Source organism: Rattus rattus, chromosome 17 (genome assembly GCF_011064425.1).
Source record: "Rattus rattus isolate New Zealand chromosome 17, Rrattus_CSIRO_v1, whole genome shotgun sequence".
Classification (NCBI taxonomy): domain Eukaryota; kingdom Metazoa; phylum Chordata; class Mammalia; order Rodentia; family Muridae; genus Rattus; species Rattus rattus.
In genome coordinates this window covers 26,450,799-26,478,397 of record NC_046170.1, presented here as the reverse complement: position 1 = coordinate 26,478,397, position 27,599 = coordinate 26,450,799, and the positions used below count along the sequence as shown (strand labels likewise).

General features: G+C 43.5%; 1 protein-coding gene across 1 annotated transcript in view; it reads right to left on the bottom strand.

The window, feature by feature from the left end:
- Positions 1–27,599, bottom strand: part of Tango6 (transport and golgi organization 6 homolog) — a 180,310-nt gene that overhangs the window by 102,392 nt on the left and 50,319 nt on the right. The window contains exons 12-14 of the mRNA XM_032887797.1: positions 20,548–20,682; positions 14,106–14,585; positions 9,028–9,085 (exon numbers count right to left, since the gene is read on the bottom strand). Coding sequence (XP_032743688.1) covers positions 9,028–9,085; positions 14,106–14,585; positions 20,548–20,682 — 673 coding nt within the window. The remainder of the gene's footprint in view (positions 1–9,027; positions 9,086–14,105; positions 14,586–20,547; positions 20,683–27,599) is intronic.

Here is a 27,599-nt window from a genome sequence, read left to right as displayed (position 1 = left end):
GCCTTTCCCTCTGGCAAATGGTTTTTAGAACCAAAGAGACTTATTTCTAAATCCTCGTCCTGTCACTTAGTATCCGTATCACTTTGGGCCAGGTAGTTAACGTCTTTGAGCCTCAATTCCCTCATTCTGAAACCTGCAGGGTTGTTATGATTGACAGGCACTCGGTAGGTGGTAACTTTACACAACCTACTGCCATTTCTTTGACATGACAATTATCTAGGGCAATCTTGAAAAGTGCAAATAATTGTGAAGTAGCTATTATTCTTTTCCTTATAGATAAAAGTACCAAACTGCTAAGGTCTCTTTTATAAATCTGAACATTGATTTTTGACTGACAGAAGAAACCACTGGTCAAAAAAACTAAAAATGAAACTACTATCAACCTTAAGTATTTGGAGCTTTGAAATACCTCCAACCTCCAGTGTAGAAGAGGAGATGTAGGAATCACGTAAATCCTGTGAACTACAATAAGATAAAATACAAATGATTAGGAATCACTGCAAAAACACCAGTTCCAGCTCCACACTCCTCTAGCTTTTGAGATTACCAGCAAGTCAAGTCTTCATTTAAGAAGTCGTTAGAGAGTAAGGCATGGGTGTACATCTTTAATCTCAGAACTAGGAAGGTAGAGGCAGGTAGATCTCAAAAGTTTAAGGCCAGATTGGTCTACATGGGGAGTTCCATGCTAGCCAAAGCTAAACATAGAGGCTCTGCCTTTAAAATAAACACAAACAACAAAAAATAAGCAAAAAAACAAAACAAAACCAAGGTGATAGAGGGCTTGCCTAGCCAAGGTTCACTCCTGAGTAACACATAAGCCAATCTGACACGGCGACATGTGCCTAGAATTCTAGCTCTGGGAGGGTGGAGGAAGGAGGGTCAGAAGTCCAAGGTCATCCCTGACTACATATCAAGTCTAAGGCCAGACTAGAGTATGTGAGGCTCTGTCTCATTAAGCAGTAAATAAATAAAGACAGACAGACAGACAGACAAAGCTATAGTGCTTTATTATACTTCAGGATGACTGAGGGAATCTAATGTTTCTATGCATATTATTAACAATGATCAAAAGGTGGAAACAACAACTGTCCACCAGCTGATGCTGGAAAACAAATGTGGCTATGCAGTAGCTGATGAATTCAGTTCCTGAGTAAATACTGAGACTCACTGACATCTGTCACCATTCTGTTTCCCTTTGCTTGGTTTGTTTTGTTTGGGGGGGATTGTTGTTGTTTGTTTGTTTGTTTCTCTGTGTAGCCCTGACTGTCCTGTCACTCTGTAGACCAAGCTGACCTCAGAGTGCTGGAATTAAAGGCATGTGCTACCACTAGCTGGCTATTCTTTTTTCTTTTTTCTTTTTTTAAAGGTTAACAACAAGGGGGCTGGAGAGCTGGCTCAACCATTGAAAGCACTGGCTGCTTTTGTGGAGGATCCACATTCAGTCCCCAGCGCCCACATGGTTACTCACAGTCACCTATAACTCCAGTCCCAGGGGTCTAGTGCTCTTCTGGCTTCTGCAGACACACATATCATACATCAATATACATGCAGAAAAAAACACCCATGCACATAAATAAAACTTAAAAAAAATTAAAGCAAATCACAGGATCAATTTCTGCTATTATTTGAAAAATCCCAGAAGAACAACAACTTATTGAATCCTAAAGGTAAGGAGCAATCTCTGAGGCACAGCAGATGGTGGGCGCTCACTACCACACGTGACAGGCTGACTCATCCTAGAATCAATACACTGGATGGAGAGAGAGAACAGGCCCTCATAAATTATACCCACATACATACACGGACTCACGTGTATACACTCTGTCTGTCTGTCTGTCTCAGGTGCACGCATATACGTATGCACAGAAAATAAACCAACATTTTTTTAAAGGACTAAGATCTAAATAATCTAAGTGATCTTGGAGAAAGGGTTAGGATAAAGATAAGTGCAGAGTCTTTGTCTATAAAACGGGACTATTTCATATCACATCTAAAAATCAACTCAAAATGGACCATGTATCTAAATGTAAGAAGAGCTAAAACACTAAGATTCTTGGAAGAAAACACACAAGTCTTTTGCTGTTTGAAACATGATCTCATTACTATTCCTGGCTGGCCTAGAACTTACTATGTAGAGCAGGATAGGTTTGCCCTCACAGAGATCCTCTGGCCACAAGAGCGAGATTAAAGGTGTGTGCCACCACTCCTGGCACCTCCATTACCTTGATTTCAGTGATAACTTAGAAGCAATGGAGGGAAAGGTTACAGATCAAATATCATCAAGGTTAAGTTTCTGTGTTCCAAACAACACCATAGGGAGAGAGAAGATATTCTACACACTAGCAGAAAACACCTGCAAACCATATGTTGATATGGAAATTGACTCCAGAATATACAAGGAGATATTACAACCCAATAATAAATAAAACAGCCCAAAATGGAAATGGTGCTGGATCTCAACAGGTGTTTTCTAACGAGCATTTTAAAATGGAAAAAAAAAAGTGATAAAAAGGTGTTCAACATTATCAGCAAATGCAAAATCACAATGTCACTTCACACCCATGAGGATGGTTGAAAGAAACAGGCCAGAAAATTAAAAAGTATTGGCTAGCATAGTAGAGGTTTTGTTGAGTACAAGCAGGAAGGTAAAACGAAACAGCTGAGTTTCGAAAAAAAAAAAAAACAAACCAAACCTCTTGACTTAGCTCTTACATTTAGACATTTGACTTAATTTTTAGGTATGACATGAAATAGTCCCATTTTATAGATAAGCATGGGGTTACTATATGACCTAACAATTCTCCCAGCTGTATACCCAGGCAAAGTGAAAACATGTTCACACAAAACTTTGTAAACCACTGTTCACAGTAGCTGAGAAAGAGAAACGGGACAGTTAAGGCCTGAAGTCCTGAGCTTAGTTCCTGAGATCCGTATGATAGAAGGGACCAAAGAACCAACTCCTCTCTTGTCTCTGATCTCTCTCTCTCTCTCTCTCTCTCTCTCTCTCACACACACACACACACACACACACACACACACACACACACACACATGATTACAAAACAGAAGGGGAAAATACCCATGAGTCCCATGAGTGGTTGCCAGGAGTGACTGGTACGGCACAGGATAATAAAGACATCCTAGAGCAGAGAGCAGTGACAGGTGGCTGTCTTGGTGTTCTATTGCTGTGAAGAGACATCACAGCCAGCAACTGTTCTAAGGGAAAGCATTTAATTAGGGCTTGCTTTCAGCTTCAACTCCATGGTCATTATAACACGGTGGCTTGCAGGTGGGCATGGTGCTGAAGAAGGAGCTGAGAGATCTACATTTGAATCTATAGCAGCAGGAGAGAGAGAGCCACTAGAACTGACTTAGGCTTCCGAAAACTCAAAGCCCACCCCAAGTAACACAATTCCTCTAACAAGGCCACACCTACCCAAACAAGGTAGTACCACTCCTTGATAAATAAACTATATGAGCGTATGAGGGCCATTTTTATTCAAACCACCACACTGCCGAAATCTTTTGTGTGTTGGGGTATATGTGTATACATATTTATGTTCACATGTGTGCATTTTGTGTGTCAGGTGAACATATATATATTCTGAATGCATGGAGCAGTCAGAAGTCAACATTGGCTGTCTTCCTCAATCTCTCTCCACCTTATTTTGGAGCAGGGTCTCTCACTGAACTTGGCACTCACTAAGTCAGGGAGGCTGCATGGCCAGCGAGCTCCAGTGCTCTACCTGTCTCCATCCCCAGTGCCAGGATTGCAGACGTGTGCTTTTCTTATACAGACCTCAGCTTTTCTTATACAGTCTTGGAAATGGAACTTGGGTCCTCAGGATTCCGAGGTGAGCACCTTACCATCTGAGATGTCTCTCCAGACCCCCTTTTCTTGTGGGGAAAAAGGTTCAGAAAGACATTACGTAGGCTAGCATTAAATTCACTATGTAGCCAAGGGTGACTCTGAACTGGACAGCCTCCTGTCTTGCCTTCCCAAATATTGGGGTTACATCTCTACATACTAAGAAACACTGACTTGCATTTTTAAAATTTGGGCATTTTAAAAATGTAAATTGCATCTCAAATAGGTTCTAAGAATGAGGATAATGTCTCCTTCCCTGCCAACCTCATGGCTTCACTGAGCGCCTCAGGAGAGACACTAGGTAAGTGCTCGGTCCTCAGCTACCAGCTCAGAGTGCAGGGAAACCTTCCTGTTTCAAGGACATAAATGGAGAAGGCAAACGTCATAGGATGACAATCCAAATTTCCACACCAAATCCAATAAGATGATCCTTCAAGGGAAAGAGAATTATTTTCAGCTAATGGCTTCTCAACTTACTTTAAGTTGAGGTAGAAATCTGAGCCTAAGATAAAGCCTGACAAGTTAAGGCTTGTAATTCTGCTCAGTCTGAAACTCTGTAAAAATCTTGTCATCTCTTTATACTCCACACACCCCTCCTCCCCTCCCCACCCCACCCCCCACCCCCTACCCCGTGCCTTTTGCCTTCACTCCCTTTGGTGCTTTGAAAGAAATGGGAAAAGAAGGAAGGTGGGAAGGGTAGGATTTGTCTGGGCATGTCAGATGCCTACATTCCCTTCCTTACACAAGGGCACACGTTCACCTCCCTGCTTGGCTTGGGGTATGTATGGGTTTCTCCTTCCTTCCCTCTTTCTTTTCAGTTTGTTATAACTGTTTTATCCAAAGACATTTTGGGCCTAATAGTGTAGCTCAGTGGTAGTGTGCCTCTGCTTTTGTTTGTTTGCTTGTTTTTGATTTTTCATCACGGGGTTTCTCTCTGTGTAGCCCTGACTGTCCTGGAACTTGCTCTGTAGACCAGGCTATCCTTGAACTCACAGAGATCCCCGTCTCTGCCTCCTGAGTGCTGGCATTAAAGGTGTGCATCACTCGCTGTCGCCTAGCTGGTAGCCTGCCTCTGTAGCATGCACGAGGCCCTGGGCTCAACACCACCGCTCTTCCAATCACCCCTGCAGCCAGGCACTTTCACACTAAGAGGGGTCACCTGAACCCCGAAATGCAGAATGTTCTTCAAGGGCAGTGACTTCGATGACATCTCAGTAGATCTATAGCTAGATAAATTGTCTGGCTATAAGAACTTACTGAAGAATATCACTCAGATTTATCACATTCATTACTGAACATCAAAACTTCCCTTAAAGTCCTACAGTGCAGGCTGAGGAAAGGGATCAGTAGGTAAGCAGCCAAGCATGAGGACCAGAGTTTGAACCCCAGATCTCACTTAAACTCTGAGTGGATATGGCAGCCACCTGTCATGTCAGCATGACATAGGTGATAGAGACAGAAAATCCCTGAGGTGAGCTAATCAATTAGATTAGTCAAATCAGGGAGTTCCAGGTTCAGCTAGAGACCCTGCTTCAGTAAATAAAATGAAGAAATCAGCAAAGGTAACCAGTGCCAACTTCTGTGTGTATATATGTGCATACTTATACATATATGTGCATGCAATACACACACACACACACATACACACACACACACACTTGCCAACCCTTAAGGAACAACCAAGGACATATCTTAACTATTTTTCAGAGAGGGAAGACTTTTACTTTGCATACATTTCCTTGTAATTGAATTTTTTTTTTCATTTTGATGCCTCTGCCCCTCTGCCCCTCTGCCCCTCTGCCCCTCTGCCCCTGCCTCCCAGTGCTAGAATGAAAGGTTTGTGCCACTACCTTCAACATGGAACTCGGCAACTTTAAACACAGTTTTCTATCTGAAGCAGATGCTAGGACAGCCAAGACACCAGCACCTTCCCAGGATGAATAGCAGATATGCGGAGATTTTCCCCACAAATGTCAAGTTTAACTATTTGGAAATTTAGTCCTACTAGAACAGACAACACATGTATGTAGCAGGAATTCTTAAATCAGACTAGAAGAGATAGCTACTGTGCAAATATTTACTCCGCCTCTCTCTGCTCCCTGCCTTTCCTGGAAACAGAATAGGTAAGCAAGTACAAAAAACTTTCCAAAATATCACTAAGTTGAACAGAAAATGCCCACGGAGCCCTGTAGGCAGTCTGAGGAAAAGAAAGCTGTAAAGGCACTCACAGTCCCCAGGCACACTCTGGTCCCCTTGTCCTGAGGGGTAACCAGCTTCTTGGGGTGATCTGGGCCTGTGCAAGCAGCACTGACCACACAGGTGGGAAAATTCAGTTCTTGCTTTTCCTAATGTGAAACTCACCTAAGGCCTTAGCTTTTAAGTACATATTACAAGAACCAAAAACATCAATTACTTCAATCTGTCCATCCTGAGGAGGTGAGAACAGAAATTCCACATCTTCCTACCTGCCCTGTTCTTCATCACCAAATTAGCTACCGACTGATTAGCACACCAATTAAAACCAGTGCAAACAAACACAGCACCAACAGCTGCAGTTTTTATAGCAGACCCCAGGGGCTAATGAGCTCAGTGGGTTCACAGCCAAACTCTTCCCAAGCAGCAAGGTTGCCACATTAGAGTAACATGCCACTGCTTCCAAAAACCCAGCCCTAAAAACAGAAACAGAAGTCTGTGAGACACATCTCCTTGGAAAAGCACAGGTGACTTGGTTTCTGAGACTTAGATTTAGAGGAGTCGTGGGCTCGTGATTTCTCTGGTTTCTGTAAGTGTCACTTCATGCCCTGTAGCCTCATGGGACCTCCTGTCTAGTCTGACCTCCACAGCTGCAGGTCAATTACTTTTTCCGGAAACTCTCAACTCTCCTAGCTGTCCTCTGCATCCTGGATGGTCATTTTGTCTCTCTTTTTACTTCTCTTTTTGCCTTTTACCCTAGTCATAGCAACTCAGCTAAGTGTTTCATATGTAATAGGTGCTCAATGCTTGTTTGTTGAATAAAGAATTCCTAAACTCAGGCCCTTCGCCATGGTATTCTTTCTCCTCTGCACTCTCCTAAGCTTCAAATAGTGTCTGTATAGAGCAAGCCCAAGTTGCATTCAGGAACATCTCGGCCGTAGAAGCCTTTGTGTTTGTTGTGAGCCTTGCTTCTAGGTGAACAGAACACAGCAGTGAAGCGCTGCACTGTGGGTACCAATCTGCATCTCTCCCTTCACTATTAGACTTGACTGTCCCACTGCAGGCACAGCCTCTAGCACCTATGCTTGTCTCAGACACTTCTGAGATCATTACAAACAGGCCACTGGGCAGGGACAACTAGGTGTGCATGCCTAGAGCGGCCCTAGTGTGACAGGACTGTTTTAAGTTGATGGGATTGACAACAAACCTCTGGGCATACCTGTGAGAAAATGTCTGTGTTCAGTTAGCTGAGGTGGGAAGAGTCACCCTAAATGTGGACAGCAGCATTTTCACAGTCTGGGGTCTGGATAAACAACAGGAAGCCACCACTCATCCGTTTCTGCCCCCCTTGTGGATGCAGTGACCAGGCTGCATGGATGCCTCACCTCCTGCTGTTGTGTCTCCCACCATGATGGACAGCACTCTCCAACTGTAGCCAAATGCTGCCTTACACAAAGGTGCTTTTTTTTTTGTCAAGAATGTTGTTGTAACAATGAGAAAAATAACTAATGTACACACTGAGCTCCATTAACTCCTAAGAAATTGGAGCGCAGGAGCACTGAAGGGTACGGCAAAGGCGGGTCAGCGGAGGGCCAGGAGCGCCTAGGCAGTCTGCTCCAGAATCCCAGCTCTTGGCACCAAAGGAACCAGGTAACTCTAGCTGTCTCACGGTGGGACTCTGATCTTCTTGGAAAAGGTGCCTACCTTTCCATTTTCCTCTAGGTCTGGAATCCATAAAGCAATAGGAAGTAGTGAACACAGAATCTCAGAAAGGAAGCAGAGTGACCCCCACGCTTTCTCCCAGTGTTAGGGTTCATGCCACACAAGTGCTCTACCACTGAGCTGCACTCCGGCTCCATAGATTTGGGTTTTGTTTGTTTTTAGTTTTTTTGAGATAGGGTTTGCCTATTACATATCGCTGGCTGTCCTAGAACTCACTATGTAGACCTGGCTGGCCTTGAACTCATGGAGATCCTCCTGCCCTTGCCTCCTGAGTATTGGATTAAAGGTATGTGTCAACATGCCTGGCTCCATGTGCTTTTTAAAAATATTTTATAATTTATTTATATGTGTACGTACATGGGTATATGCATATGTGCAATGCCCACAGAGGCCAAGAGAGAACATTAGGTTCTCTGGAGCTAGAGTTATAGGTCGAGAGAACATTAGGTTCTCTGGAGCTAGAGTTATAGGTCCCCGTGGCTCTCTGTGAGAGCAGCATGTACTCAGACACTGAGCCATCACTCCGCCGGTAATTTTTTTTTTTTTAATGAAGAATTATTAAATACCTGAAGTTGAGGTTGAAATGTAACTTACTCGTGTTTACTTGTGTGAGGTCCTGGATTTACTTCCCAGCACACTACACACACACACACACACACACACACACACACACACACACACACACACACACACACACATACACACACACACACACCTCAAAACAACCCACCAAATATGATTAAATAAAGAAAACCATAAAAATGAAACCAAAACCATTTGAAAACACTAAAAATTTTATAGCTTTTTCTTTGTGTATGCATATGTGCATACTTGGGTGTGTGTGTGCGTGTGTCTGTGTGTGTGTATGTGTACACATGCACATGTATGTGGAGGTCAGAGGACAACCTGCAAGAATCAGTTCTCCCTTCCAATATGTGGACCCGGGGATCAAATTCAGGGTAGGTGGCCTGTGCCTTTATCTGCTAAGCTACCTCTGGCCCCCCAGTTAACATCGTAAGAGTTCATCTTAACCTCTTGTGGCTAAAGGAAACAGGATGCAATATATAGAATGATAAAGTAAGCATGAATTTTCATTATTATGAGACATTGAAACTTTCCAGGAATGTTATTGTCACTCAGAGCATCCCAACTTAGGAAGCAAAAGATGAACAAATGACCAGCTGTGTCTCGTAGTTGTGCCCCTCAAGTGAACACGATGCCATCTTTGGTCCATGTTAACTTACCCTGAATTGCAGAGAGATACACAAAAGAGTCCTCATGCTCCAAGTTCTCCAGGAATATCTGGAAGTACAAAACAGATTAAGATGATCCTCAAAGAGTGAGAAACATGTGGAGCCCATTTCTGCTGCCTCCGAGAGATATGTGCTTTTCCCCTAGGTAGAAACTGGCCTGATATAGAACTGTGTGAGGAAAATGGTATATTTGCTAGAAGTCTAATAGTTTAAAAGGGGAAGGATTGGGGGAGAAACTTCTGAGGTCATCAAGCACTTGTCATGGAAACCAACATGTGTAAGAACAATCAGAAAGTAAAAACTGGTGTGCAAACCTAGCAACCTGAGTTTGATCCCTGGATCTGGATCCCACAGTAGATGAAGAAAACCAACTCCCTCAACGTAGCCTTTGTCCTGTACAAGCACACTGCCGCACACGAATGCTCACACCCACACATGTCCATCACACTCACACAATGATACCCATAAAACTTGGAGTGTTTCGTTTGGTTTGGTTTGGATTGAGATATGGTTTCTCTGTGTAGTCCTAGCTGTCCTGAAACTCACTTTGTAGATCAGGCTGGCCCCAAACTCACAGAGGTCTGCCTGCCTCTGCCTCTCCAAGTGCTGGGTTTAAAGTTGTGTGCCACCACACTGGACTCATAAAGCTTTTTAAGAACAATCCTCAACGTTCCTCTGTGCTAGCCCATGGACAAATTTTCAACACAGGTGGCCAGATATAGTCTGATCCGGTCCCCTGAGCTAAGACAGAATGAGATTCCAAGGAAGACCGCGATGTTATTACAGAGATAATTTTATGTCTATTCCACTTTTTAAGTATCTTGCAAATTGTAGCCCGTTGATGGACACTGCTAAAAAACTACTCTCATTGTTTCCAAAACTAGGAACTTATCAGGGTGCCAAATGCAGTATGGTGTACCTAGAAGACACTCTGATGCCAGGTTAAATTTAGGCCCTAACATGGGTGCAAGGGAAAGGCAGCAGCATGTGCCCATGCTTCTCCTGCTGTCTAGAGGTGGTAGGAGTGCCTGCTGATATACTGTCTGTGTCCTTTGACGGACAGTCTTGACTTCAACTTCACGTTGCTGGTGTCTATCCTACTGAGGAAGAGCTGAAGATTAGTCTGGATGGGATTATGACTAGGTTGGAAGATGTTGGGATTGCACATGGAATAAGAGAAATAATCAGATTAGCAGCCATGAGAATAAATAGATATTTTAAACACTTCCCAGAAGGATACTTGGTAGGTGTCTTGGCTAGGTTTTTGTCAACTTGACACAAGCTAGGATCATCTGGGAAAGGAAAACCTCAATTGAGAAAATGTCTATCATCAGATTGGCCTGTAGGCAAAGCTGGAGGGCATTTTCTTGATTAATAATTAGTGTGGGTAAGCAAAAGAAGTGCAGGCCAACAGGAACGGATGTAGATCTCTCCTGAGAGACACAGCCAGAATACAACAAATACATAGGCGAATGCCAGCAGCAAACCACTGAACTGAGAATGGGACCCCCCCTTGAAGGAATCAGAGAAAGGACTGGAAAGAGCTTGAAGGGGCTCAAGGACCCCATATGAACAACAATGCCAACCAACCAGAGCTTCCAGGGACTAAGCCACTACCCAAAGACTATACATGGACTGACCCTGGACTCTAACCTCATAGGTAGCAATGAATAGCCTAGAAAGAGCACCAGTGGAAGGGGAAGCCCTGGGTCCTACCAAGACTGAACCCCCAGTGAACGTGATTGTTGGGGGGAGGGCGGTAATGGGGGGAGGATGGGGAGAGAAATACCCATATAGAATGGGAGGGGGAGGGGTTAGGGGGATGTTGGCCCGGAAACCAGGAAAGGGAATAACATTCGAAATGTAAATAAGAAATACTCAAGTTAATAAAAAAAACAAAAACAAAAACAAAAACAAAAAAACAAAAACAAAATCAGTAACCTTCCTGTATACAAAAGACAAAGAGCTGAAGAAGAAATCAGGAAATAATACCCTTTATAGTAGTCACAATAATGTAATATTTTTTCACAGAATTCTAATGAAGCAAGTGAAAGAGATACATGAGAAGAATTTGAAGTCTGTGCAAAAAGAAATACAAGAAGTTATCAGAAGATGGACAGTCGGCCATTTTCATTGATCAGTTAGATCAATATGGTAAAAATGGCCTTACAAAGGCATTCTCCAATCCTACATAACACTAGAACATTGCTCAATTATGTTTATAGTAGCTTTATTTGAAATAGCCAGAAACAGGAAAGAACATAGATATTCCTCAACCAAAGAATGTATTAAAAATGTGATAATTCTATATAATGTGAGTATTAATCAACTATGGCACATTTGTAGCAGAGGATTGCCTTGTCTGAATGAGAGAGCATACACTTAACCCTGTAGAAACTTGGTGTCCCAGGAAAGGAAGATGCTGACAGGTGGAAGTAGGGGTTGCTGCATGGATGGGGCAAACTCTTTCAGAAGCAAAACAGATGAGAGATTGGGTGAAGTACTCAGGGAGGACAGACCATAAAAAGGGGCAAAATTTGGAATGTAAATATATAAAATAATTTAATAAAAATACAATGACATAACAAAAAAATTGGAGTGGGTGTGCCCAGACCATTGTGGGTGGGGCCTCTCCTAGGCAGGTGGTCCTGGATGCCAAGGGGAGCAGGACAGCTTCACAGCTTTGCATCAGTTCCTGCCTTCATGGTCCTGCTTTCAGCTTCTGCTTTGACTTCCCTAATGGACTGCAACGTAGAATATACAACCCAATAAATTCTTTCCTCCTCAAAGTTGCTTTTGGTCATAGCAAGAGAAACCCTAACTAAGGCAAGAGGTCTAAAAGGCAGAAGAAAGAGAGGAACGAGAGGGCTATAAAATTTACAGGTCATGACAGCAGAAGGGATTTCATCTGGGGGAAGAAAGGGGTCAGCAAGAGTCAAGAGCAGGAGCAGGAGGCAGGCATAGGAGGCGAACTGGATAATTTGATCTTCTCTGCCCTCATGGACTGTATTCTCAAACTATGAGCCACACTGACCCGCTCCTTAAACTGCTTGTCAGGTGTGTTGCCACATCAGTGAGAAAAGAAATGCAGAGGACAAATAAGAAGAAGATATAATGATACAGGCATACGAAAATTTCACAATAAAATACATTTCCTTGCATGATAACCAAAAACTAACTTAAAAAATAAAAGGGACAGGAGTGTGGGAGTGCGTGCCTGGGATCCCAGCACTTGGGAGGTCAGAGGATCAGGAGTTCAAAGTCAACCTGGCTACGAGCCTTTTTTTTTTTTTAATTCAAAAATAAGTCTGGCATGATGGGACATGCTTGTAATCCCGGCCCTTTGGAGATCAATCCTCAGCATCCTGTTTCAAAGCTCAGCACTGAGCACTGTAGGTGGAGACAGAAGCATCATGCGAGCTTACCAGACAGCCAGTTTAACCAACTGAGTCCCAGGTCCAGTGAGAGACTCTTGTCTAAAATTAAGATGGAGAGTGGTAGAGGAAGACACCTGATGGTGACCTCTGGCTTTCATGAGTGCATACACACACCTGTGCACATGCACACACACACAAACACAAATACCACATACACATCACATGCACACGCATATCACATATGCACGTGCACACACACATGCATATCATATACACATGCATATCACACATGCATGTGCACACACATATGCACATCACACACAAACACACACATGTGCATACACAATGTACACACATGCACATCACACACACGCACACACAAATAAGAGATACATCTGTGGAATATCCCCAGCAATTTATATTTCTTATTAAAAATCATACACACACACACACACACACACACACACACACACACACACACACACACACAAGGGATACATTACATTTGTGGAGTATCCCCAGCAATTTACATCTTATTAAAATCACCGGCAGGACGTGGTGAACGTGGTGGATGAAGACTCCACGCAGTTAAAGGAAATTGCAATGGTGGTCCCAGCACACACCATTTAAAGTAGCACACTAATGGGTATTTGAGGAATGACAGCTACTTAAAGAAGATTTGTGAGCTTCAATATTATTTCCCTGACAGAAAATTCTTGACATGTGTCTGCGTCTCATCAGTAGGAAGAGAACACATTGCAGTTGTGAGGATGAGAGACAATATCAGTAAGGTTCACGGCTTGGCTCACAAAAGAGCAGGTGTTCAATATACAGTGTGCAAAGAGCAAACCTTACACCAGCCCCAGTGCCGTACTAATAGGTGCTGTCCACCAGGCTTACAGTCTGCAGTCTGAGGCCTGGACACATAGCTACATTACACCAACACCACCAGGGTTCTGAAGGGTTGAGCATGTTGTCTAAGATGCTGGACTGGGTCCCAAGCGGTAGTTTCCAGACCCCTTGTTCTTAATCTATCCCATACTCAGGTCCCAAAGACTTCCACAAAAAGGAAAGATCCCAAAGAAACAGTGTGCTTGCTGCTAAGTCAGTCTAGAACATCAGAATAGCTTTTTGCTATGATGGAGGCAAAAGGGAAGAGGAGAGCCAGTTGGATCCAGTCAGATGTGGGGTTTACCTGGGATGGGCATCATCCCAACTCTGGGAGTTTGTTCATGCTAGCCCACTGCTTCTCTTTCACATACTAACACTTGGCTGTTTTGCTAAAGCTATATGAAAATCAGCTTTGCCCATGTTTATTTCCAGTTACCCACCATTGCTTATATACAAAAACTCTGGCACTCTGATCAACACCCTTCCTTACCTTCATCTGACTTCTCAACAATTTCAGTTCCTGGAGGATAACCCAAGACAGCATTTGACACAAGTCAACGTTTAAAAAAATACCTGAATTGGCTGGTCATGAGGGCACACAACTTTAATCCCAGCCCTCAGGAAGCAGAACAAGTGGATCTCTGTGAGTTCCAGGTTAGCCTGGTCTATGGAACAAGTTCCAAGCCAGCCAGAAATCCATAGTGAAATCCTATCTCAAAACAACAAAGGCCCTGAGTTAAACATTTGCCCTGGGCTGCTGCCTGCACTGTGTCCTGTACCTAGACAGTATCTTCTACTCACCTGAAGAAGCTTCTTTTGTTCCTCCAGAGCTCTCCCTTCTCTCTGCTCTACCCAGCGGGAAAGGGTGCGGAGGGCAGCAGCCCGGGTTGGAACCTGGGGATCACAGGCCGATAAAAGAACCTCCTGGAATTGTTCTGTGGTTATATTTCCCGGTGGCTGGCTTGTGGCAGTGCAGGGCTCACTGGAACCTTGGCCTGTTCTGAGGGGGTTCTGCTCTTGTTCAGGTCGGTTCTGAGTTCCTTCTGTGGATGCATCATAACTGGTTTGCCGCTGTTCTTTTATTTTCTGTTCCGGGTCTTTTTTGTTTAGGGTACTCTGGGCTGCCGTGCTGACAGCCTCAGTGGAGAAGGCTCCATGAGTGGAGATGGTAATTCGGAGATCGACAGCGAGTTCTTGGATGACAGGGTCAGGGTATGTGTTAGAGACCTTCTCCAACAGAGGCAGCAGCTGCTTCAGGACCACAAAATCACTTGACTTCAACTATAAAGGGAAATGTAAAAATAGTAGGTCAAAACTAATGTGGAAAATGTTGACAAGTCACAGAAGGGGCAATAATCACATGGTGTTCATGGTGCACACTCAAGAACTACTTGCTACACAATTGCAGCTAGCATGTATTGAGCATGGCCACTCACAGACACCTTCTTAGTAAACAAGAACACACACTGTATCCCTGAGGGAGAGTGCCTGCATTTGAGACCAACACTTAAGTAAGATGTCCAGAATTATCAACTGGAACACAGCTGATTGTAAAGTCAAGACACTACAATCCAGGCAGTGTGGCTCATGTATGTCAGCACAATGGGGAGGCTGGAGCAGGAGAACTACCCTGAGTTCAAGGCTGGACTAGACTATATGAATTCTAGAACAGCCTGTAATCCTATCTCAAAAGAAAAATAAACAAAAGTCATAGTTTGGAGTATAAAAATTAAATCATGCCTAAGAATCATCCTTTAATACTGAGGGACCGGAGTTCACGCCTGGTACCCTACAACAAGCCGCATTTTCCATGCATCTCATAATCCCAACTCCAAGTTGGGTGGAGACAGGAGTGACCCTGGCTTCTAGCATAGCAGAGAAACTGTGACCTTAGGCTCAGAGAGAAGATCTTGCCTCAAAGCAATAGGTAGAGAGTGGTACAGAAGGACACCTCATGCCTTGCTCTGACCTCTGTATACACACAGGTGCATACACACATGTACAAACACAGGTGAACACACACGTACACACGAGGGCACACACACATTGTACATGTGCACACACATACAAATAAATAATAAATGGTTTTTAAAAATACTGATTTCTGCTAGGTTTTTAGATGTTAGCAGTCCTTAAAGATTCTAGATCTTTTTGTTTTATTTATTTATTTTTTATTTTGTTTTGTTTTCAAGACAGGGTCTCTCTACATAGTCCTGGTAATCCTGGAACTCAACCATGAAGACCAGACTAGCCTTGAACTTATAGAGATCTGCCTTCCTCTACCCCTCAAGTGCTGGGACTAAAAGTGTGTGCCACCATCCTTAACCAGATCTGGATCTTTGAAGCATTTATCTCAATTCTGTAGTCCTTTAAAACAGGCAAAAAAAAAAAAAAACAAAAAAACAACCTTTCATAGGACACTGGTAGCAACAGAAATCATTTCATAAAAATTACATAAGGCTCTGAAAATCTTTAACAATGTTTATAATTAATACAATGAAGACAATTCCATATTTAGATGGCTTAATCTGAAAAGCTAAAGGCATTGGAGACAACTAGTCTTCAGCTAACTGAAACATCACTTAAAAAATTATTTGTATTTATTGTGCATGTTGTGTGCACACGTGTGTATACATGTACTCATGTCTGCACATGGTCGTGGGACACAAATGCCTCTTCACGCACATGCAGGTCAGAGGGCAGTCTTGTAGGTCAGTGTTCTCCTTATGCTTTTACACAGGGCCAAGGAACTGAGCTCAGGTTTTCAGGCTTGTGCAGCAAATGCCCTGGCCTCCTCAGCCATTTTGTTGACAAAGAAAGATAATTAAAAAAAAAAAAAAAAATAAAATAAGGGGGTTGGGGATTTAGCTCAGGGGTAGAGTGCTTGCCTAGGAAGCGCAAGGCCCTGGGTTCGGTCCCCAGCTCCGGAAAAAAAAAAAAAAAAAGAACCAAAAAAAAAAAAATGTAAAATTAGAGGCAGAGCAGACGGCTTAGTGGTAAGACACTCACTGAGTAAGCGTGAGGACCTGAGTTTGAACCCCCAGCACCCGTGTGAGAAGCTGGGAACGGCTGCACGGGGCCTGTTATCTCAGGGCTGACGAGACAATGAGAGACTGTCTTGAGGGACTAGGTGGAGAGTGACAGAGCAGATACCTAACACCTCCTGTAGCTTTGGATATATGAACGGTCAAACGGAGATAAAACTAAGGTGAGGGCTAAAGCAAAGGGCAGAGCAGAAGCTTCGCCTGCACAGGGCTCTGCTTGAGGGAAGGAACTGTCCATTCTCAGCAGGGGCTTTTTCTGGCAGTGACCATCTACCATAAATGCTTGAAATTCGGAGAAACGCGTATGCTACCTATAGGATAACAAGCAAAAGTGCCTGTGAAAAGAAGGGTAGACCTCTTTTCCCTATAGCAACTCATGACTAATGTTGTCAACACACCCATGGTTTACTGAGGTCTGAGGGTGCTCATTAAGGGAGAGAGTAGTGTTCTTAAACCTTTAAAAGTCTACGCCTGTTAATAAGTATTAAAAAAGAAATTAAGAAATTAAGGAAGGAAGGAAGGAAGGAAGGAAGGAAGGAAGGAAGGAAGGAAGGAAGGAAGGAAGGAAGGGAAAGAAAAGGGAGGGGAGAGACATGAAGACCTAGATAGTATGGTTTAAGAAGAAGCTAAAGATGGCTGTCCCTGGGGCTGGGATTTAGCTCATGGTAGAGCGCTTACCTAGGAAGCGCAAGGCCCTGGGTTCGCTCCCCAGCTCCGAAAAAAAAAAAAAAAAAAAAAAAAAAAAAAGATGGCTGTCCCTTTAGAGAAAGATACACCTTTGGTCTCTCAGTAGTGAATCTCATTATGAAATCTGGGCTTAAAGATTAGGAGTCCAGCCATTAGGTAATGCATTCCATTGCTGCCCTGGGACGATATGGCTTTAGTTTGTCCTAAAGAAAGGTCAGAATGGTCTGCTCAGCTTCATCAACTAGGGCAGCAGTGAGCCCACAGGCTCTACAACACCAAGCAGAAACCGTTTCTTGAGGGGACAAGGAAGACGACCCAACATAATACTTTTAGTGATGACCAAGCCTGAAATTTAGAAAATGAATGTGGAATTACAGTCATCTTGTTAGCAATCTTAAACCTGCACTTTCTCCAAATTAACTCCTCTTCCTAGACACGATGTTTTAATAATCACCTTACTTACATGAATTAGAAAGGCCTGATGCTGTTAGATTCTGTTTCATTAGCCACAACAATAACTCCAAACAAGAAAAATGTTCTAGGCTCTTAAGCAAAGACTTAGAGTGACTGTAGTCAACTCAAGCCATGACCTTCAGGTGTGACTTTCCCGTGAATACAGGAGAAAACCCAGCATTCCTGAGAAGCCTTACAGGGTTGGAGAGATGGATAGCTCAGCTGTTGAAAGCAGTAGCTACTCTTCCAGAGAACCTGCATTTAATTCCTAGTATCCGCACGGTGGCTCAGAACCATCCACACTCCGGTTCCAGGAGATCACACAACCCTTTTCTGACCCCTGGAGTACCAGGCACACACATGGTACACATACAGTTATGGAGGCAAAACATTCATACACATAAATAAAGTAAATCTAAATTTTTTTTTTAAAAAGGAGCCTTTGCCAGACAGTGATGGTGCACACCTTTAATTCCAGCACTTGGGAGGCAGAAGCAGAGGCAGGAAGATCTATGAGTTTGAGGACAGTCTGGTCTACAGAGCAAGTTCTAGGACAGCCAGGGTTACACAGAGAACAGAGAAAACCAGAAAGAAAAAAAAAAAAGTAGAGAAAGAAGAGGAGAGGAAAGAAGAGGAGGAGGAAGAAGAGGAGGAGGAGGAAGAAGAAGAGGAGGAGGAAGAGGAGGAAGAACTCTTATAAATTCGTGAATCATGCAGGAAACAATAAATTAGCAAATCTATAGCAAAAGCAAACAAGGTGATGTGTGTATGTTCACTTAAACTGCAAAATCAGGGGAACCCAGGATGTGGTAATGAGTCAGGATGGCTCACAGGAGGGCAAGGAGGGACAAGGCTGTACAGATACAGCAAGTGAGGCATGACCAGTACACACAGCAGCTCCAACAAACGGCTTCTGAAAACGGAGATAGGAGATTTCAGTAATTTCTTTTCCATTTGGTCTATTGTCTGAAATAAGTATTAAATAAGAAGATACAACACACACACACACACACACACACACACAATCTATACTTTCAATTTATAGAGACTATCCAAATTAATATTCAATCAGAAAACAAAACTCAACTAAGCTAATTAAATCCAATAACAATCCAACTTAGGCTATTCCATCTGTGAACCCTTCCTTGTTACATTTAATATGACTCTGGAACCTTAGCCAAAAGCTTATTTTTTTCAGATGACATACAAAATATAAAATTAGGAATGTAAATCCAGTGAGAAATGGAATTCACATTGACAACTAGCCCAGATAAAAATCTCTTTTCTCCTTAGGAACAGGCAGGAGTGTTCCACCTTTCGACATTGAGACATAATGTAGTCCGGGACACAGGCTGTCGGCTGGGCATGCTTGTTAGAATGCTGGAGATGTAACACAGGGGGACGTCAAAGGCCCTGGTTTGATCTCCAAAACCACAGAGAGAAAAAAATAAGTCTGGAGGAAGGTAAAATCTAATATATCAAGAATCAAAACAGATTTGAATGCTCAAACTCAAAATGTATTCCCCGAGGGCTCCCTACTCACAGGTAATGCCTGTTCTGAGACTGTCCTACTTTCTTGCAGTCTCCTTGCTTAATGTGTCACCCAATTAACCAGTCACCCTCACAAGCATGGTCTAGCCCTGCCTCTCCTTTTCCTTTGACAGTGCTGTCCCAGGGCTCTACAACTTCCTTCCATCAGTGCCTCAAGAAAATCGGGTTTTTCTCTGGTTCTGAGCCTTTGTATGAGTCTCTCTAATTGAAAGGCTTCCTTCCACATGTTCTATTCACTTAAACACTTATTCCTCTTCAGGTCTAGTTAAATCCCATCTGCTCACTGGAGACCTCTCAGCCTCGCTTAGATGCTATGTCCCCTTGGTTCCCGTCCCTCTTCTTGAATGGTATTCCATTCAATTCTAATCCTATTTTTTTTAATTTATTTGTTTCTTTATGTATGTATGTGAGTACACTGTCCCTGTCTTCAGACACATCAGAAGAGGGCATCAGATCCCATCATGGATGGTCACCATGTGGTTGCTAGGAATTGAACTCAGGACCTCTGGAAAAGTAGACAATGCTCTTAACCACTGAGCCATCTCTCTAGCCCTCTAATCCTATTTTTAAGACAGTCATTCTGTGTGTGCCTCCCTTCCTGGATACCGTATGAGATCTAAGCCATGTCTGTCTTATCCGTTGTCTGCTATATTCCCAGATCTTTTAGCTCAATATCTGGCATGTGGCAAATATGCAACCAATAATGTTTGAATGAACAAATTTTAAAACTATAAACCAGAGCTGGAGAAATGGCTCAGTGGATGGTTCTGGCAGAGGACCTGTGTTTGGTTCCCTGTGCCCATGTCCGGCAGCTCACAGTCGTCTGTAAATTTGGCTTCAGGGGAGCTGACTCCCTCTTCTAGTCTCAGGAGGCATCAATACTCATGTACACATAGTTTAAAAATAGAAGTAGATCTTAAAAACTACAAATTAACTATGTAGAAGCCACCTAAGCTAAGCTGGCCACGGTGGTGCACACCTATAATCCTAGCTCTTGGGAGGTAGAAAGGAACATTAACAATGCCATATTGAATTCAAGGCCAGCCTGGGATACATGAGATTCTGTCTCAAACAAAAACAAAACAAAACTCTTCAACTCAACTAGCAACAGGCTTAAGTATATTGCATGGTATGTGCTCCAAACAATAGATCCTGAGCTAAAAAGAGACGGCATGACTGATGTCATCTGAGCAACCAGGAGCTTGCTAAGGATCTCCCACCAACTCTCTCAAGAGTGGGAACCAGAGAACTGAGTGTCAGCCTCAGGCCAAGACAAGCTCGTTCTCAGTAGGAAAGCACCCTGCCCTTTTGACGGTGACACCTGCGCAGGTCAGTGAAATGGCGTGCTTGTCATCTATGTTAGAGATGATTCTCATTGGCAACCCAACTGGGCCATCCCACTTCCCACTGGGTGTACTATCCATTCTCGCTCTCCGCGAAGGTATGGAAGAAGGGTAGCAGGTCCCTTCCCCATGTGACATTCAAGCTTTGATCATACTTAGGCTCACCTGAACAGCTCCTCCGAGCATGACAGCCACTAGCCCCATAGCCAGGCTCAGTGTTTGCGATCCCACGGTGCTCTCTGCCTCATGAGCCAGGCCTGCACATGCTCTCTGCAGTGTTGCTGCTACAAAGTCCACTACCTACCAGAGAAGGAAATGAGAACCAGTGAGGGGCAAGAAACAACTGTAGAATCCATCCATCTTACGTCTGCACTGACACCGTGGCATCCTGTGTAGCAGGAGCGCTGCTCTGCGCTTTTCTGCTTTGTTTTTCATGCGTTCCTGTTTTACATCTGCCAGTTTATAGAGGATGTTTTAAAAGAAACAGTAACAGTCAAGTGTCAAGATGGAGAGGACAACCCATGAGAGTATAGCTCTCTCTAAACAATCTACTCTGCCCAGCACCTTCAGGAGGAGTTTAGCAATGCAGAAGCTTCCAGGTATGTCACATGCATAGTATTAATCTCTTTTTGGTTTTGTTTGGATACAAGCTTTTATGTAATCATATAGCCCAAGCTGGTCTTGAACTTGCTACATAGTTAAGAATAGTCTTGGACTTCCACTCTTCCTGCTTCCAGTTACCAAGGGTTGGGATTATAGATAAGTGTCACCAAGCCCAGTTAATATGGTGCTGGAAATCAAATTCAAGGCTTCTTGCATGCTAGGCAAGCAATCCACTTGTCTGTTCAGATGAGGGCCCTCATGTAGCCCAAGCTAGCCTCCAAATGGATACACAGCAGAGCATAGCCATGAATGACTGATAACCGCCTAAGTGCTGAGATTACAAACATCTGCTACTCCTGGCGTTCTTCCTATCATCTATCTATCCATCAATCCATTCATCTATCCATCATCTATCTATCTATCTATCTATCTATCTATCTATCTATCTATCTATCTATCTATCTAACCATCCATCCATCCATCATCCATTTATCATCCACCCACCCATCCACCATCCATTCATCTATTCATCCATCCATCCATCTATCATCTATCTATCTATCTATCTATCTATCTATCTATCTATCTATCTATCTATCTATCTATCTTTAATTCAGTACTGGTGAGCAAGCCCAAAGAGCCTTACACATGACTAGACAAGAGTTCTACCACTGAGCTATAAACTCGGTCCCAAGAACCCATCACTTAAAAAGAAAAGAGTTCTCCTTTGCACCAGCCAGCCACTGTATTTGCTATTTACCCAAAGGAGATAGAAACTTATGCTCACAGAAGAACCTGCAGATGGTTGTTTACAGCAGCTCTAGTTATGAATCTCGAAGCTCAGAAATGGCTGAGACATCCTCCATAAGGTGAGTGGATAAACAGATTTGTCAAGACAATGGGAGATCATTTAGCATTGTCAGTGAACTATTAAGCCATGAAAAGACATGGAGGAATATTAGTGAGGAGAAATAACACAAAGTGAGAGAAGCCCAACTGCAAGGGTACGGGTGAGAGAGAGAGAGAAAGGTAACTAGACAGAGTACAGGGGGCAGACGTGATAGTGAACCTATTCTTAGCTACTAGGACGGCAGACATGTGGAACCTATTAACAGTATAAACTCCAGAGTGAACCCTAATGTAAGCTACAGACTCGGAATGACAATGATGTGATTGTATGGATTCCTCAGTTACAGCAAAGAACCCAGGAATGTAGCTCAGGGATTGACTGCCTAGCAGGTGAAAGGGTTGAGTCCCCAGGAGACACACACACACACACACACACACACACACACACACACACAGATATACAGACACACACACATACATACACATAGACAGACACACACAGAGACAGACACATACACACACACACAAGACACACACACACTCACACACAGACACACACACAGACAGACAGACATACACACACACAAACACACAGATATACAGACACACACATACATACACACAGACAGACACACACAGACACAGACACACACAGAGATAGACACATACACACACAGACAGACACATACACACACACACTCACACACAGACACACACACACACACACACACACACACACACACACACACACACACACACACACACAAAGAGGTAAAGAATTCTAAAAAGTTATTGCTCTTTGGTAACAATGGAGAAGCTAGGGACATGTGGGCCCAGGAAAGATCTGAGAAACATCTGTATCTGCTCAATATTGTTGTGAACCTAAAACTACTCTAGAAAAATAAATAGACTCTGGGCCAGGGAGATAACTAGTAAAGCACTTGCCATGTAAGCCCAATGACTGTTTCAGATCTTCAGAACCCACGGCTGGAAAGAGCAGCTTGTGTCTGTAACCCCAGCACTCCTACAGTGACATGGGAGGCAGAGACAGAAGATTACAAAGACAGATAGGCCCATCTGAAGGAACCTGACAGGTCAGCCTGCCTGGAGTTTACATAGCACAGTGGCAAATGACAAGAGATATCTTACTTCAAAATCGAGCTGGCAGAAGAAAGAGAATCAATGCCCAAGGTCACCCTCCGACCTCTACATGCACACACACTATCAAATGGATGCATAAAAGTAATAGTACTTTCTGATCATCCACCGTGTTCTCTGAAGGAGGTTTGCTCCTCAGAGATTTCTCAGTTTCACGAGACAGTCTAATTCTAGTAAGCCATGAACAGGGGAGCAGGTTCCCAGTGTTATTTATAAGCCAGTGTCCTCGATCAACCTTTAAGAAATCCAGAGTCACAGTCTAAGTGTCACTATTTCTACAGACTCACGATCGTTCATACACAAGGTTTACATAGTGAAGACTACCAATAACCATTCAGTGGAATCAATATGGTCAGCCATCATTTGAACTGAGTCTCATATAATCACTGTTAACCCACAGCAGACACGCAGTCACGCACGTACACATGCACACGTGTATATTCAGGATTAATGGCTCAAAGGGGAGAGATCATTTTGAAAATGGGAAAGTTGAGATAGGTCATAATAAGCCTCTAAACACTATGCAAGGTTGCATGTTTAACTCTCTGGACAAATCACATGCTATGCTAGAATCCTTACTGCGAGCTTAAGCCAGGAGAAGGGCCTGTTAACACTTGTCTTCTGGGGCAAGGCAGGAAACTGCAAAGGTTATTTAAATGTTCCTTGCACGGAAACAGTGCTGGAAACCTACCTCCCTCTCTAACCCTGAGACTTTACTGATTTAAAAACCATTTGGGGCCACTAGTTAAGCCATAGAAAAAAATTTTAAAGGGTGCCTTGCTTTTATGTAGTTTCTATATTAGCACAAGAATTTTTTAATTGCTAGAACTAGCTTTTCCTAAGCTCCTTTCTAGGCATTTTTTTTTAATGTTAAAAAATTACAGTTTTTTATCCCTGTATGTATCCATGAGTGCACATACTACATTTGTGTGGAGGTCAGAGCAGTTTGCAGGAATGAGTTCTCTCCTTCCATCAGATGGGTTCTAGGACTGAACTCAGGTTGTGAGGCTTGGTGGCAAGCACCTTTATGCATTAAGCCTTCTCACCCGACCCATTATGTACTGTTTTTAAAAGGCTGGAAGCCAGGCAAGGTGATGCATGCTATAATCCCAGCACTTGGGAGGCAGAGGCAGGCAGATTTGAGTTCAAGGCTAATCTGGTCTACAGAGCAAGTTCTAGGACAGCCAGGGCTACACAGAGAAACAGAAGCTTTCTGTTTGTATGCATGTAAACACAAAACAAACAACTGAGAATCAAGAGAACAGGAAACTGAGAGAGACAAAAGATTGGCGGGGCACTAGGAGAGCTACACAAAGGTAAGGGATGGTTACAATAAAAAAAAAAATATGTTGCGAAAATGTATAAAAATTTCAAAGATGGGCTGGAGAGATGGTTCAGTAGTTAAGAGCACTGACTCTTCTTCCAGAGGTCCTGAGTTCAATTCCCAGCAACCACATGGTGGCTCACAAGCATCTGTAATGAGATCTGATGCCCTCTTCTGGTGTGTCTGAAGACAGCTATAGTGTACTTACATGTAATAAATAAATCTTTAAAAAAATTCATTTATAAAAAAAATTTCAAAGAATTAAAAAATACTAAAAAAAAAAACCTTGGAGCTGTTAAGTATGAAGAAAGGGCCATTTATTAATGTATGTCATCAACAAAAATATCCTTTCTTCCAAACTTTCTTTTTGTTTGCAGGAAGGACACTGAGATAGAGTCTGATATAGCCTAGGCTGGCCTCCCAGTCACTATGTAGCTTGAATTTCTTGATCTTTCCTCCACGTGCTAGGATTACTGCAATGTCCAACCACACTTCCTTCCTGGAGCGCCATTCTGAAAGCAATTTTACTGGGCTTCCCACGTTTTGCCATTCTTTTTTTTTTTTTTTTCTTTTTTTTTTTTTGGGGCTGGGGACCGAACCCAGGGCCTTGCGTTTGCTAGGCCGTTTTGCCATTCTGATGGGGCTGTCAACCCAAGAAGGGGGCCTCAGTGACTGAAGCCTCTTAGGACTCTGGGAGGTTTTCAAGACTCCCAGCCAAGTTAGAGTTCCTTGAGTTCAGCATCCCTCAGTAGGCTGCTGAAAAGCACACGTTAAGTCAGCCTCCAGACCCTTCCACTCTGTCAGCACTTCGTCAGCAAGTTACACATCTCCATAGGGTCATTAAGAGGATTAAATGAGTTAATACCTGTCATGGGTTCTGAATGGAGCCTGGTAAACAGCAGATACCTAATGTTATTATTAAGGAGTGAAGTAACTATGAGCATTGACTCAGTAGAAGCAGAATCAGGTAGGGAGAGAAGAGACAGACAGGACACATCCATGCAGTACAAATCACCTGCTCCTCAGAGTGAGACTCCCAGTCACAGCCAAAGCCCCCAACTTCCACTGGAGAAGAAGAAACCGCTAAGCTGGGAGATGGTTCAGCAGGTGAAAGTTCTTGCCTTGCAAGCCAGTCAACTGAGTTTACTCATGGGAGCCCAAGTAAAGATGGGAAAACCGACTCCAGAAAGCCATCCTGAGACCTCCACATGACCTCCCAACCTATACACACATGTACAATATAAGACACTTTTAAAAAGGAATTTTAAAGTCTCCATTTTTTTGCTTGGGAAGGGGAGGGTTATATGAAGGTGGGGTAAAGAATCAAAGGGCTGCCCTGAGTCTCAGCTGGCATTAACATGGTGTTACGATTCGCACCCAGTCCCGTCCGTTCCTATTTAGCTAGTGCGTCTGTAGTGCCCAGGCTGCTGCGGCGGGACCGCGCACTGCTCCTCCCCCTTTTCTGTTGCTCTCCTTTGTTGCTTTCTCTGGAAGAGACTTTGCTTATTTATTTACTGAGGCAATGCTACATTTGCTTCAGGGAAAGACTTTATTCCTTCCTTCCTTTCTTTGCTTATCAAGACAATGCCACTATGTAGTTTAGGCAGTCCTAGAACTTATGGCAATCCTTCTGCCTCACCTCTGTGCTAGGATTACGGTCATCGTCTGCCTTGATGCCTGGCTCCCTTCCTTTTAAAGATATTTGAGGGGGGTTGGGGATTTTTAGCTCAGTGGTAGAGTGCTTGCCTAGCAAGCGCAAGGCCCTGGGTTCGGTCCCCAGCTCCGAAAAAAAAAGAAAAGAAAAAAAAAAAAAGATATTTGAGCAGCTCGGATGAGGTTCACCCGACGCCCAGTCTCCCAGTTTCTCAGGGTGCTGACCAGCTATGGCTCTGTAGCCTCCACCTGTCCCTGTCTCCTTGCCTATCTCACCTGTACAAGCACACACAGCTTCCCACTGATGCCCACCTATGTTTTCCAGAACAGCCCAATACCTTGTCTTTATATTGGGCACCTCTGTGTTCTGTTTCTGTAATGAGTCACACACACACACACACACACACACACACACACACACACACACACACACACACACACACACACAATCTAAAAAAGAAAAACACCAGGAAGAACATCATTTCTACTTGCTGATTACAGTGACGGAACTCAGCAGTGTACAAAGGGTGTAGTTTCTGAAAGGGCAGAGTAGGAACCTTGTTTACCCTGCACTGGCACTGGGCTCCTTGCTAGTCCTGATACACATGAGTACAGTCCCTCTCTTTGGAACACTCTTCCCACCTTCCCTGGCTATTGGTCATCCTTTAACCCGGTTCTCCACAGTTGCCTACTTACCACCTGCCTCCAGAAGTGATCACCATCTGACACACCTCAGAATGAAAGGATTGCCATATGACATTCTTTGCTTTCTTTCTTTTAAAAATATTTTTTAGGCTGAGCAGTGGTGGTACAGACCTTTAATCCCAGCACTCAGGAGACAGAGGCAGAAGAATTTCTGAGTTCGAGGCCAGGCCTGGTCTACAGAGTGAGTTCAGGACAGGCAGGGCTACACAGAGAAACCCTGTCTCAAAAAACTTAAAAAGAATTATTTAATATCACCTAATGTCTGGTCCGCAAGTGTTACAAGAAATATCTCATATAATTCCTTTCTCTTTGGGTCGATGTCCTTAAACTCAGGCATAGCCTGCTGCACCTCCTGAGTTAAAAGTGTGTGTCACTATACCTAGACACAATTTGCCTATAAATTTTTAAATGTATGTGTGTATGTGTTTATGTTCACATAGGTTAAGGGCAAGAGAGACTTCAGGCATTTCCCTCTATAGCTTTTGACTTTATAAGATAGGGTATCTCACTGAACATAACACTCACCAGTGGGCAGACTGGCTGGCTCGTAAGAGCCAGAAATCTGCTTGTGTCCACCACCCTCCCCTGACCCCATAAACAATGGGGTCACAGATGAACTCTGCCAAGCCCAGCTTCTTTTTTTTTTTTTTTTTTTTTTTTCCGGTTTTGGGGACCCAACCCAGGGCCTTGCGCTAGGCAAGCACTCTACCACTAAGCTAAATCCCCAACCCCCCAAGCCCAGTTTCTTACACAGGTATTGGGGAATCCAGACTCAGGTCCTCATGCTTGCATAGAGATGGAGCCGTCTCTCCAGTTCCCCAGATGTTTATCTGAATCTAGTATTGGTTCCCTTACTTAGTCATTCATCCATCCACCCATCCATCCATCCATCCATCCATCCATCCATCCATCCATCCATCATCCA